Source organism: Myotis brandtii, unplaced genomic scaffold (genome assembly GCF_000412655.1).
Source record: "Myotis brandtii unplaced genomic scaffold, ASM41265v1 scaffold291, whole genome shotgun sequence".
Lineage (NCBI taxonomy): Eukaryota > Metazoa > Chordata > Mammalia > Chiroptera > Vespertilionidae > Myotis > Myotis brandtii.
This window is the reverse complement of record NW_005361118.1, coordinates 90,747-103,465: the sequence shown is the minus strand read 5'-3', so window position 1 is coordinate 103,465 and position 12,719 is coordinate 90,747. Positions and strand designations below refer to the sequence as shown.

Below are 12,719 nucleotides of genomic sequence, written 5' to 3'. Positions count from 1 at the left end.
GTCGGGGTGAGGGGTTGAGGGCCGTTTTCAGGCTGGTGGGTGACTGAAGCTCCCAACCTGTCCTTTTCTCCTTTTTTTTTTAAATTTTGGGCCAGCTTTAGCTCTGAGGCTTGGCTCCAGCTCTGAGGCCTCGGCTGCTGAAAGCAGGTTTCTGGCCTTTGTTTACCTTCTGTATTTGAAACAATGTTGCGGTCCTGCTGGCTGAAGCCTCACTGACTAAAGCAGGTTTCTGAGGTTTTGTTTAGCTTCTATATTTGTTACAATGTTTCTTAGAGAGCAGCTGAGAGGCCGGCAAGGCTGGCAGGGAACCTGGCTTCCTCCGTCACTGGAGCAAGCAAGCCTCCCTGTTTGCGTCAGCCGCCTGGCTGCCGGCCGCCATCTTGGTTTGCAGTTAATTTGCATATCTCAGTGATTAGCCAATGGGAAGGGTAGCGGCTGTACGGCTAATTACCCTGTTTCTCTTTTATTAGATAGGATAGAGATTATGTCAAAAATAATCTAAAATTCTACCTTAAGATACTGAAAGAAGATGAACAAGTTAAATCTAAAGTACACATAAGAAAAGAAATATAAAGATTAAAATGAAACTTAATGAAATATAGAATAGAAAAACAGTTTAAAAAATCAACCATACCAAAAGCTGATTTAAAAAGATTAGCTAGACTGACAAGGAAAAACTAGAGAAGACCCAAATAACTAAAATTATGACAGGGAATATTAATTCCAACCTCACAGAAATAAAATCATAATCCTATATAGTAAAAGCATAATATGCAAATCAACCAAACAGTGGAATGACCGGTCGCTATGATGTGCATGGACCACCAGGGGGCAGATGCTCAACACAGGAGCTGCCCCCTGGTGATCAGTGTGCTCCCACAAGGGGAGTGCTGCTCAGCCAGAAGCCTGGCTGGCAAGCACAGCCTAGTGGCGGGAGCCTCTCCCACCTCCAAGGCAGCGCTAAGGAACAGTGAGCCTGGCTGGCGAGCACAGTGGCTGTGGCCAGAGCCTCTCCCGCCTCTGCTTCAGGTGGGAGGTAAGGAGCGAGGGGTCCCAGACTGCAAGAGCCTCGGACTGCAAGAAGGTTGCCGACAGATTGAGCCTAAGCTAGCAGTCAGACGTCTCCCAAGGGGTCCCAGACTGCAAGAGGGCACAGGCTGGGGTGAGGGATCTCCCAGCCCCCAGTGCACAAATCTCATGCACTGGGCCTCTAGTTAGGCTATAATATGAACAAGTGTATGCCAACAAATTAACCTAAGTAAAATGGAAAGTTTCCTAGAAATACACTACTGAAACTCTATTAAGAAGATATAGACAATCTGAATGAATCTTTTGTCCATTATAAATTGGTAGATTTTAATTTTTAGAGCATTTTTAGGTTTACAGAAACATGAGCAGAAAGTACATAGAGTTCCCATCTACAACTCCCCAGCATTTCTTCTATTATTAGCATCTTTTTTTAAAAAATATATATTTTATTGATTTTTTACAGAGAGGAAGGGAGAGAGATAGACAGTTAGAAACATCGATCAGCTGCTTCCTGCACATCTCCTAGTGGGGATGTGCCCGCAACCCAGGTACATGCCCTTGACCGGAATCGAACCTGGGACCCTTCAGTCCGCAGGCCGACGCTCTATCCACTGAGCCAAACCGGTTTCGGCTATTATTAGCATCTTGTATTAATGTGGTACATTTGTTCCAACTGATGAACCAAGATTGACACATTATTATTAAGTATTATTAATGTAATGTATATCCCATTACAGCATCACACACAGTAGTTTCACTACCATAAAAATCTTCTGTGCTTTACTTACTCATCTCTCTCCCCGCTCACTCCTGAACCCCTGGCAATCACTAATGTCTTTCTCTATATATAGTTTTGCCTTTTTTAGAATATCATATTGTTGGAATCGTACAGTATATACCCTTTTCAGACTGGCTTCTTTCTTTTTTTCTTTCTTTTTGTAATGTTTTTATTGCTTTTTAAAGAGAGAGGCAGGGAGAGGGAGAAGCGAAAGATAGAAATATAAATGAGACAGAAACATCAATCGGTTGCCTTCTGCATGCCCCTTATTGGGAATTGAGCCTGTAACCTGAGCATGTGCCTTGACCCGGAATCGGAACAGCAACTTCTTGGTGCATGGGTCGACGCTCAACCATTGAGCCACATTGAGCCACATCGGCTGGGCCTGGCTTCTTTCACTTAGCAATGTATATTAAAGATTTCTCTGTCTTTTCGTGGCTTGGTAACTCATTTCTTTTTCTCACTGATTAGTATTTCATTGTCTGGATATGTCACAGTTTGTTTATCCAGTCACCTACTGAAGGACATCTGGTTGCTTCCCATTTTGGGCAGTTATGAACAAAGCTTCTATAAACATTTATGTGCAGGTTTTTGTGTGAACATTAATTTTCAACTCATTTGGGTAAATATTTAGGTGTGCAATTACTGGATCATATGGTAAACTATGTAAGAAACTGCCAGATTATCTTCCAAAGTGACTACCATTTTGTATTCCTACTTACAAATAAAGAGAGTTCCTGTTGTTCCACATTCTGGCTAACATGGATGTCAGTGTTTTGGATTTTAGCCATTCTAATAAGTGTGAAGTAGTATCTCATTGTTTTAATTTTTTTAATCCTCACTCAAGGGTATGCTTAGAGGAAACGGAGGCTGAGGGAGGGGCAGAGAGGAAGGGGGGCGGAGAGAGAGACAGAGATAGAGACAGAGACAGAGACAGAGACATCTATTGGTTGCCTCCCATATGGATATATAACCCAAAACCTAGATATGTACCATGACCAGTAATTAAACCTGCAACCTTTTGGTATACAGGATCTTGCTCTAACCAACTGAGCCATACCAGCCAGCAACATTGGTTTAAATTGTAATACCCTAATAACCCTAATATGATGTAGAAATATGAGTTTACTTTTTTTTTTTTTGAAATACCTTTCGTTTTTTTTATTTATTTTTTTCTCCCTCCTGCCCCCCAACCCTCCCTGGCTTTCCCACTGCAGTTTGCCAATCAGTTTGAGGCAGCTCTGCCTCTGTATCTATTATTGTTCAAAAGTTTGTAATGGTCTCTATTATCCATGAATGAGTGAGATCATGTGGTATTTTTCCTTCATTGACTGGCTTATTTCACTTAGCATAATGCTCTCCAGTTCCATCCATGCTGTTGCAAATGGTAAGAGTTCCTTCTTTTTTACAGCAGCATAGTATTCCATCGTGTAGATGTACCACAGTTTTCTAATCCATTCATCTACTGATGGGCACTTAGGCTGTTTCCAAATCTTAGCTATGGTGAATTGTGCTGCTATGAACATAGGGGTGCATATATCCTTTCTGATTGGTGTTTTTGGTTTCTTGGGATATATTCCTAGAAGTGGGATCACAGGGTCAAATGGGAGTTCCATTTCCAGTTTTTTGAGGAAACTCCATACTGTCTTCCATAGTGGCTGCACCAGTCTGCATTCCCACCAGCAGTGCACAAGTGTTCCTTTTTCTCCACATCCTCTCCAGCACTTGTCGTTTGTTGATTTGTTGATGATAGCCATTCTGACAGGTGTGAGATGGTACCTCATTGTTGTTTTGATTTGCATCTCTCGGATGATTAGCGACTTTGAGCATGTTTTCATATGTCTCTTGGCTTTCTGAATGTCCTCTTTTGAAAGGTGTCTATTTAGGTCCTTTGCCCATTTTTTGATTGGATTGTTTATCTTCCTTTTGTTAAGTTGTATGAGTTCCCTATAAATGTTGGAGATTAGGCCCTTATCAGATATAATGTTGGCAAATATGTTCTCCCATGTAGTGGGCTTTCTTGTTGTTTTGTTGATGGTTTCTTTTGCTGTGCAGAAACTTTTTATTTTGATGTAGTCCCATTTGTTTATTTTCTCTTTAGTTTCCAATGCCCTAGGATCTGTATCGGTGAAGAAATTGCTTCGGCATAGGTCTGAGATTTTGTTGCCTTTGGATTCTTCTAGTATTTTTATGGTTTCCGGTCGTATATTTAAGTCCTTTATCCATTTTGAGTTTATTTTTGTGTATGGTGTAAGTTGGTGGTCTAGTTTCATTTTCTTGCATGTATCTGTCCAATTTTCCCAGCACCATTTATTGAAGAGACTGTCTTGACTCCATTGTATGTTCTTGCCTCCTTTGTCAAATATTAATTGAGCGTATTGGTTGGGGCTGATTTCTGGGCTCTCTATTCTATTCCATTGATCTATATGTCTGTTCTTGTGCCAGTACCAGGCAGTTTTGAGAACAGTGGCTTTGTAATACAGCTTGATATCTGGCATTGAGATCCCACCTACTTTGTTCTTTCTCAGGATCGCTGCAGCTATTCGGGGTCGTTTTTTGTTCCAGATGAATTTTTGGAGAGTTCGTTCTAGATCTTTGAAGTAGGCCATTGGTATTTTAATGGGAAGTGCGTTGAATTTATAGATTGCTTTGGGTAGTATGGACATTTTAATGATGTTGATTCTACCAATCCAAGAACATGGTATGTTCTTCCATCTCTTTATGTCTTCCTCTATCTCTTTTTTCAACGTCCTGTAGTTTTCTGAGTAGAGGTCTTTTACCTCTTTAGTTAAGTTTATTCCTAGGTAGCTTAATTTTTTTGGTGAGATGGTAAATGGGATTGCTTTTTTAGTCTCTCTTTCTGCAAGTTCACTATTGGTGTATAGAAATGCCATAGATTTCTTGGCGTTAATTCTGTATCCTGCTACATTGCCGAATTCTTTTATTAAGTCTAATAGTTTTTTGATGGAGTCTTTAGGGTTTTTTAAGTATAATATCATGTCATCTGCAAATAAGGACAGTTTTACTTCCTCTTTTCCAATTTGGATGCCTTTTATTTCTTCTTCTTGTCTAATTGCAATGGCTAATACTTCCAGTACTATGTCGAACAGGAGTGGTGAGAGTGGGCATCCCTGTCTTGTTCCTGTTTTTAGGGGAAATGGTGTTAGTTTTTGTCCATTGAGTATGATGTTGGCTGTGGGTTTGTCATATATGGCTTTTATTATGTTGAGGTATGATCCTTCTATTCCCACCTTGCTGAGAGTTTTTATCAAAAATGGGTGTTGGATTTTGTCAAATGCTTTTTCTGCATCAATTGATATGACCATGTGGTTTTTTTCTTTCAATTTGTTTATGTGATGTATTACGTTTATTGATTTACGGATGTTGTACCATCCTTGCATTCCTGGGATAAATCCTACTTGGTCATGGTGTATGATCTTTCTGATGTACTGTTGGATCCGATTTGCTAAGATTTTGTTGAGTATTTTGGCATCTATGTTCATGAGGGATATTGGCCTGTAATTCTCTTTCATTGTGTTGTCTTTACCTGGTTTTGGTATTAGGGTGATGCTGGCTTCATAGAATGAGCTTGGAAGTGTTCCTTCCTCTTGGATTTTTTGTAGTAGTCTGAGGAGGATAGGTTTTAGTTCTTCCTTGAATGTTTGGTAAAACTCCCCTGTGAAGCCGTCTGGTCCTGGGCTTTTGTTTGCTGGAAGCTTTCTGATGACTGCTTCAATTTCTTCCATAGTTATTGGCCTGTTGAGATTTTTAGATTATGAGTTTACTTTTATTTTCCTGGTATCGACAAGGACCTCTAGAATATATTGGGGTTTTTTTTTGTTTTGTTTTTTTTGTGGGTTATTTTATTTTATTTTATTGCGGTGACATTACTCAAAATGAACATAGAGGTTTCATGTGTAGATTACTAATTTACAAAATCTGTATATAGAACCCTGTGCCCACCACCCAAAGTCAAAGCTCCTGTCACCCTCATATTAGGATATATTGACTAGAAGAAATGACCACAAACATCCTTTTCTCATTCCTTATCTTGGAATAAAAGGTTTCAACATTTCACAAGTTAGTATAAATTTGTAGTAGATTTTCTTTAGATACTCTTTATCAAATTAAGGAAATTATCTACTTATTCTAGTTTGCTGAGACTTTATTTTGAGTGGGTGTTGAATTTATCAAACAAATTTTCTGTACCTATTTTCTAGGTATGGCAATCTACTTGGGGTTTTTAGGGTGTCTTGAATTCATTGCTTGATATTATTTGTTGATTTTGAAAATTGCTCAGCCATTATTTTCAAATGTAATTTCTGCTTCATTCTTCTTATCTTCTTTCCTTCTGAAAATCCAATTACACATATATTAGACCTCACTAAATTTTCTTTGTCTCCCACTTTGTTTTACATATTTTCCATTCTTTTTTCTCTATGTACTTTATTCTGGGTATTCCTTCTAATCTGTCTTCCAAATCTATTATTTTTCTCTTTATATGTTTCTAATGCATTATTAAAACACATCCATTAAGTTTTTAATTTTTTAGTTCTACATTGTTTTGTCACATAATTATCATGGTATTTTAAAGCCCATAACTATTAATTCCACTATCTGTAGCCTCCATGGGTTGCCTGTTTTTCCTTTCATATATATATATATATTTTTCTCTTGTGTCCTCCTATGCCTGATTACTTAATTGGTTTTTAAAAATTTTAAACCAATTTATTTAGGTATGATTGACTTACAAAAAGCATACATATGCATACATATTCAATGTATACAAGTTGATGAGATTGATGAGCCTAGTTACTTATTTGTAGGTATGTATATATATATACGTGAGCTTTACATTGTATTTGCAAAATTGTGTGTAGAAATTATGAGTGTATAACGTAATGCTATCTTGCTCTGGATATGATTTATGTTTGTTTTTGCCATTCTTTTAGGCTCCAGGATTATCTCAAACTAGTTTAATGATTGAGATGATTCAAAACTGAGTTACAGTTCCTGTGAGAGCCTGTTCTTCTAGTTTGCCCTACTCCTAGGGTAGTGCCATTTGGAATCTTAACCCAATGAAAGGAGGATTGACCTGTGTCCTTCTACTTTAGAAAGCCCTGATACCTACTGTGTCCTCCTAGCCTTATAAGGGCATATGACTTATCAGAGGGCCTGACTCAAATATTTTTTAAATGGACAAATGAGCTTACTATCAGCCAGGTATTATACTACTCACTGAAATACAGATTAAACTTTGTCTAATATGGAACCAATTTTAGAATTACAACTTCTGAATTTAACAAGAGTTTGAATGTAATAATATCATTTTAAGCACTCCATATTTAAGTGATATAACACTTGGATGGATGGAATCTTCAAAATACTTGTTACAAATAACCTACAAATGATCTCTTTTTCTGGACTTCATATGCATTTTCATTTTATTGATTCTTCTGTTAAAATATAATTCATCTTAAATGTCTTCATTTGACATTCTTTTTATCTCATTTATTTAGCAAGCATTTCTTTAAACATCTGCTATATTCCAGAAACCCTCCTAGTTGTTGAGGTTTTAAATATGAATGTCCTTAAGGAGCTTGGGGTCGAGTAGGGAAGTAATGAGGCTGTGAAATAATGGCTGTATAGAAGCTATCTCTAGAGTGCTGGGTGAACAAAGCTAGGAAATGTTAGTCTTGAGGGACAAGTAAGAGTTGGAGAGGTGAATTATTTTCCAGTATGTTAATAATATCCTAACAAGCATTTCAGTTTCTCTGCTAGCTCATCGATACTTTTGTTTCCTTTGGCATGCTTTATGATAAGAATTGGCAAATATTTTTTGTAAAATGCCAGATAGTAAAATTTGAGGTTTTTAAAGGCACAAATTTCTGTCACAAGTACTCTGCCATTTTAGTGCCAGAGCAACAATATAATTCATAAACAAGTAAGCATGGTATGTTCCACTAAAGCTTTAATATGCACATTGGAATTGGAATTTCATACACTACTTTTCATGTGTCACAAAATAGTCTTCTTTTCCTTTTTAACCAATCAATTTAAAAACCATTCTTAACTTGCTGTACAGAAAAGGCAAGGGGCTGGATTTGACCTGTGGGCCATTGTGTGCATCTCCTGTTTAAGGCTATTTATAGTTAGAGATATTTATATGTCCAACTTAAAAAATGTATATACTTTCATCACTAAAGTAACACATGCTTGGTTTAAAAACAAAGGGTTTCATACCCTATAGTAATTGCTTAGAACCGTTAGAAATTGTTTCTCTCTGTATATTAATTTTTATCATAAATGGGATTTCATTATACTTATGGTTTGGCACTTAATCGTGCACTTAATAATTTGGCTTTTTAAAATTGATTTTGTGCTATTGTGATTTTAAGGTGCAAAAGGCAATTGAAGAAGAAAATTGCTGCTTTGGGACTATTGATACCTGGTTGTTACATAAGCTCACAAAAGGTAAAGATGATCTGGTAAATCTATCTCAAGTAACTGAAATTTGACTAATAGAAATGACTTATCTAAAAATAGTAGAAGTTAACTATTTTTTCCCTTCCTATAGCCCAGGCATGTTGCCTTTTGGTTCCCTACTAACTACATGTTATAGTAAAGCTAGATTAATTTCAGATTTGTTGGAAGAGGATGGTCTTTTAAAATTGTGGTTAATCCTCAAATATATGACTGAGGAACAGTCTTAATTTTAAGACTGCTAAAATTTGAGTTTAGTACCAAATCTCCCATTTTGCAACTGGGTATAACTATAGGCGATCACATTGCATCTCTGCACCCCCTTCCTCATCTTTAAACTGGGGGTTATAACATGACAGTGTCTATGAAAGTACTTTTGTAAATTATGAAAGTTCATAAAGATTAAGTGGGAAATTGCTTTGGAGACTTTTCACTGGAAATACATATTTTGGAATGAACTTTCAGGCCAAATAAATGGTCTAGATCAGTGGTTGGCAAACCGCGGCTCGCGAGCCACATGCGGCTCGCGAGCCACATGCGGCTCTTTGGCCCCTTGAGTGTGGCTCTTCCACAAAATACCACGTGCGGGCGCACACGTACAGTGAGATTGAAACTTCGTGCCCATGCGCAGAAGTCGGTTTTCGGCTTGGGTGAGTCTATTTTGAAGAAGTGGCTTTACAAGAAGTGGGGGGTGTCAGTCGGTCGGGTGACGGGAGACGCAGCTCGGGGGAGGTACATTGTTTTGAGGTACGTTCGCTGAGGTTGACCCCTTCCAACTCTCCCTGGGTGGAGTGGGAGGCGGCCTGGTGGGAGGGCCTGGGGGGTGAGTCTCCGGGAGACAGGAGTGGGTGGGAGCACGGCCCGCTCCAGGGGACAGCCTGCACGGCATCAAGGTGGCTGTCATGTGGAATTTAGGAGGGGTCTTGATGGGGTCACGGTGCAACCTCCTGGCAGCGAGACGGAGGGACAGGGCCCGATTGTGGAGGCCTTAGGTCAGTGGTCGGCAAACCGCGGCTTGCGAGCCACATGCGGCTCTTTGGCCCCTTGAGTGTGGCTCTTCCACAAAATACCGACTTCTGCGCATGGGCCATGAAGTTTCAATCGCACTGTACATGCGCGTCCGCACGTGGTATTTTGTGGAAGAGCCACACTCAAGGGGCCAAAGAGCCGCATGTGGCTCGCAAGCCGCGGTTTGCCGACCACTGGTCTAGATTATAAACTAGAGATAAGTGTTTACACTACCTGATAATAAAAGATTATTTTCAATGTAAATTTAGGTTCTGAATTTGCCACGGATTTTTCAAATGCCAGTACCACTGGACTTTTTGACCCATATGAGGTAAAGGGTTTTCTCCCTCCTTGAATCATCACTTTTTGTGTAATTTAATTTGGATTCTGATGATATATTTTTATGTTCAGATGTGTTGGAGCAGCTTTATTACTTCTCTGCTTTCAATACCACTCTCTCTCCTGCCTCCCGTGAGGGATACAAGGTAATAATGAACATTTGACTTAGAAACCAGCAAAATAGTCCTTGAATTCATTTTGCCTTAGTGAGGAAAAAGCATTTGATTTAAAACTAAAAAGTATTTGGTTTACATGTTTGGGGTACTTTATGAACATATGTTATACTAGAGGCCTGGTGCACGGATTTGTGCACTGGTGGGATCCCTTGGCCTAGTCTGCAGGGGTCAGCCCGAAACTGGCTTTCCTACATCCCCCGAGGGGTCCTGGATTGAGAGAGGGCGCAGGCCAGGCCGAGGGACCCCACCGGTGCACGATCAGGGCCAGGGAGGGAACATAGGAGGGCTCCAGGGCATGTTCGGCCTGTCTCACCCAGTCCCGATCGGCTGGACCCCAGCAGCAAGCTAACCTACTGGTCGGAGCATCTGCCTCCTGGTGATCAGTGTGCATCATAGCAACTGTTCCAAGTAGGACACTTAGCATATTAGGCTTTTATTATATAGGACTAGAGGCCTGGTGCACGTGGGTGGGGGAGTCCCTCAGCCCGGCCTGTACCCTCTTGCAATCCGGGACCCCTCAGAGGATGTCCGACTGCCGGTTTAGGCCCAGTCCTGGGGATCGGGCCTAAACCGGCAGTTGGACATCCTTCTCGCAATCTGGGACTACTCGCCCCTAACTGCTTGCCTGCCTGCCTGCTTGCCCCTAACCACTCACCTGCCTGCCTGCTCAGTGAGCGTCATAGCAACTGGTCATTCCAGTCATTCCACCAGAATGGTCACTTAGGCTTTTATATATATAGATAACTTTTTGGCCTATGCTAAAAAACCATTTCCTAAATTTTAAAATTAACATTTCTAGAGTTATAACTTACTTTTAAATCAATTTTATTTGAAGCTTCAATTTTGGATCAGTGGATGAAGAGATATTTGGTGTGCCTATACCAATAATGGCCTTGGTAAGTTGAAAATTTGAGGTTTTCTCCTTGTATAGTATAAAGTAAATGAATATATATGAATAGTTGGGATTAGATATGAGATAAAAAAGATCCTTGCGATTAAAATTAAAGCATCTTTTTTATTTTCTTTATACCTTGTATATAATCAAAAGTATTTTCTCTATTCTGGAAAGAGGACTGCTAAACACTTCACAGCCTTTTCTGACTTCTCTATATATTATTTTTTAGGAAACTGTTACATTTTTAAAAAATATTATATTCTGAGTAATATTGGTTTATATTTGATATTCTGAGATATAACAACAATAATAGGGCCAATGCTTAGTTTATATTCAAGACAGTGTAACCATAAACAATGATATGGCACTTAAAGAAGTTGTATTTACATTTTATAAGTCTTTAGCCAGCATCTGCCAGTAGAGAAACTCATGGGAGAATGAAAAATTAGCTGTTACTGGTGTTTGAAGGTTCTTTCTTGATTCTACTTTCTCTCTGGATGAGTGATTCATAACTTGGAGAATCCCAAAGATTTACTACCTGATTGAGAGGCTGTCTATATCTTGCCTTTGATTTCCTGTAATGGCTTAAGCAAGAAGTATAGACCATGTCCGTAGATGGACAGTCACCACAGTAGGTAGAGGAAACGAGGGAAGGGGAATATAATGCCCAAGTTATAAATTCCTTTCATTTACAGCGGATCAGTATTATTCAATCTAGGGGTAGGCTCAGGTTTAGATTTAGGTATGGCTGGGAAAACTATAGGATTAGTAAGAAAGTGTTCGTCAGATTAATTTTGCTGTATATGTAGCTACATTTAACTATATTAACAGAATGTTATACTTTTTCTTTTATCAAAAATGTGTCATTGGAAGAAGTATGGTATTGAGTTACATCTATTTCTAGTTAAACATACACCTGTCACTTTTGCTAAAAGAAATGTGTGAGGTCAATTATTTTGAGTGAAACTGCTTATAAGATATAAACAAAATATCCTGGGGGGTTTTCTTGCACAATTTTTATTCTGACTTTTATTTCTAAGGTTATTCCTATGGTACTTAAAACCCATGAAGTAGGTTGCTGAGTAAAAATTGCTAAGGCCTACTAGTTCTCTGCCCAGAGTTAATCCTAGAGATTCTTAACCTATAGTTATTGCTCCCTGTTCTCTCCAAACTTTTTTTTTCAAGGAAAAGGAAAAAAGAGAAGATGCTGAACCATGAGAATACATTCAGTGAGCCAGTGGGATGCAGTGAAATGAGCCACAGCTAGGGTTCCAAGGTCTCTGTTTGAATTTTTGGCAGGTGGCCGACCAGCAGGCAGCCATGTTTGGAGAGTGCTGCTTCCAGATGGGAGACGTGAAACTGACCATGGGGACTGGGACATTTCTGGACATCAATACTGGAAGTAACCCTCAACAGAATGTTGGAGGTAAATAGTTAGAATTTATCCTATTGATTAATAAAATGCCACTTTTTGAAAATTTAACTTTTATGATAGTATTTACTCATTTTATATTAAGGATATTATCTAACATACTTTAAATTATTATTCTTAGAGACAGTCAGTCCCCATTTTCCTTTATCTTTAAATTAAAAGCATGAAAAATGAGAGAGATGTTATAGAAAAATTAAGACGGATTAGGGTATTTTGGTTAGCTTTCTAAAAGTTTACTTATAATATGTGTTTAATACATCTTTCTAAACCTCTAAAGTATTGTTTATGTGTGAGAAATAATTTTAATTTTGTGAATTTTTTTGAGATGGTTGTTCTCAACTAGTGATCCTTGCATATGAATGGCAATTACTGAGATTTTTTTTCTCCCTAATGGGAAAAATCTTGGGATGTATAAATTAAGAAATTTCAGTTGTGTAACTATACCCAGAATGGCTGGGGGCTCTTAGTCTGACCTCTAGTGCCCTAACATGGTTACTAAAAGGTGGATTTGAAAATCTTTTTCCTACCTTCCATCCCCACTAAATCTGTTCCTTTTCCCCTAACTGGGAAAATAGAAGC

The 12,719-nt window shown here is 38.8% G+C and overlaps 1 protein-coding gene across 6 annotated transcripts in view; it reads left to right on the top strand.

Annotated features, from left to right (window-relative positions):
- The window catches only part of GK5 (glycerol kinase 5 (putative)), a 164,966-nt gene that overhangs the window by 97,477 nt on the left and 54,770 nt on the right, over nucleotides 1-12,719 (top strand). For all 6 annotated transcript variants that reach the window (XM_014542151.1, XM_014542152.1, XM_014542150.1 and 3 more), the window contains 5 exons: nucleotides 8,206-8,281; nucleotides 9,568-9,629; nucleotides 9,710-9,783; nucleotides 10,649-10,709; nucleotides 12,008-12,134. In XM_014542151.1, coding sequence (XP_014397637.1) covers nucleotides 8,206-8,281; nucleotides 9,568-9,629; nucleotides 9,710-9,783; nucleotides 10,649-10,709; nucleotides 12,008-12,134 — 400 coding nt within the window. The remainder of the gene's footprint in view (nucleotides 1-8,205; nucleotides 8,282-9,567; nucleotides 9,630-9,709; nucleotides 9,784-10,648; nucleotides 10,710-12,007; nucleotides 12,135-12,719) is intronic.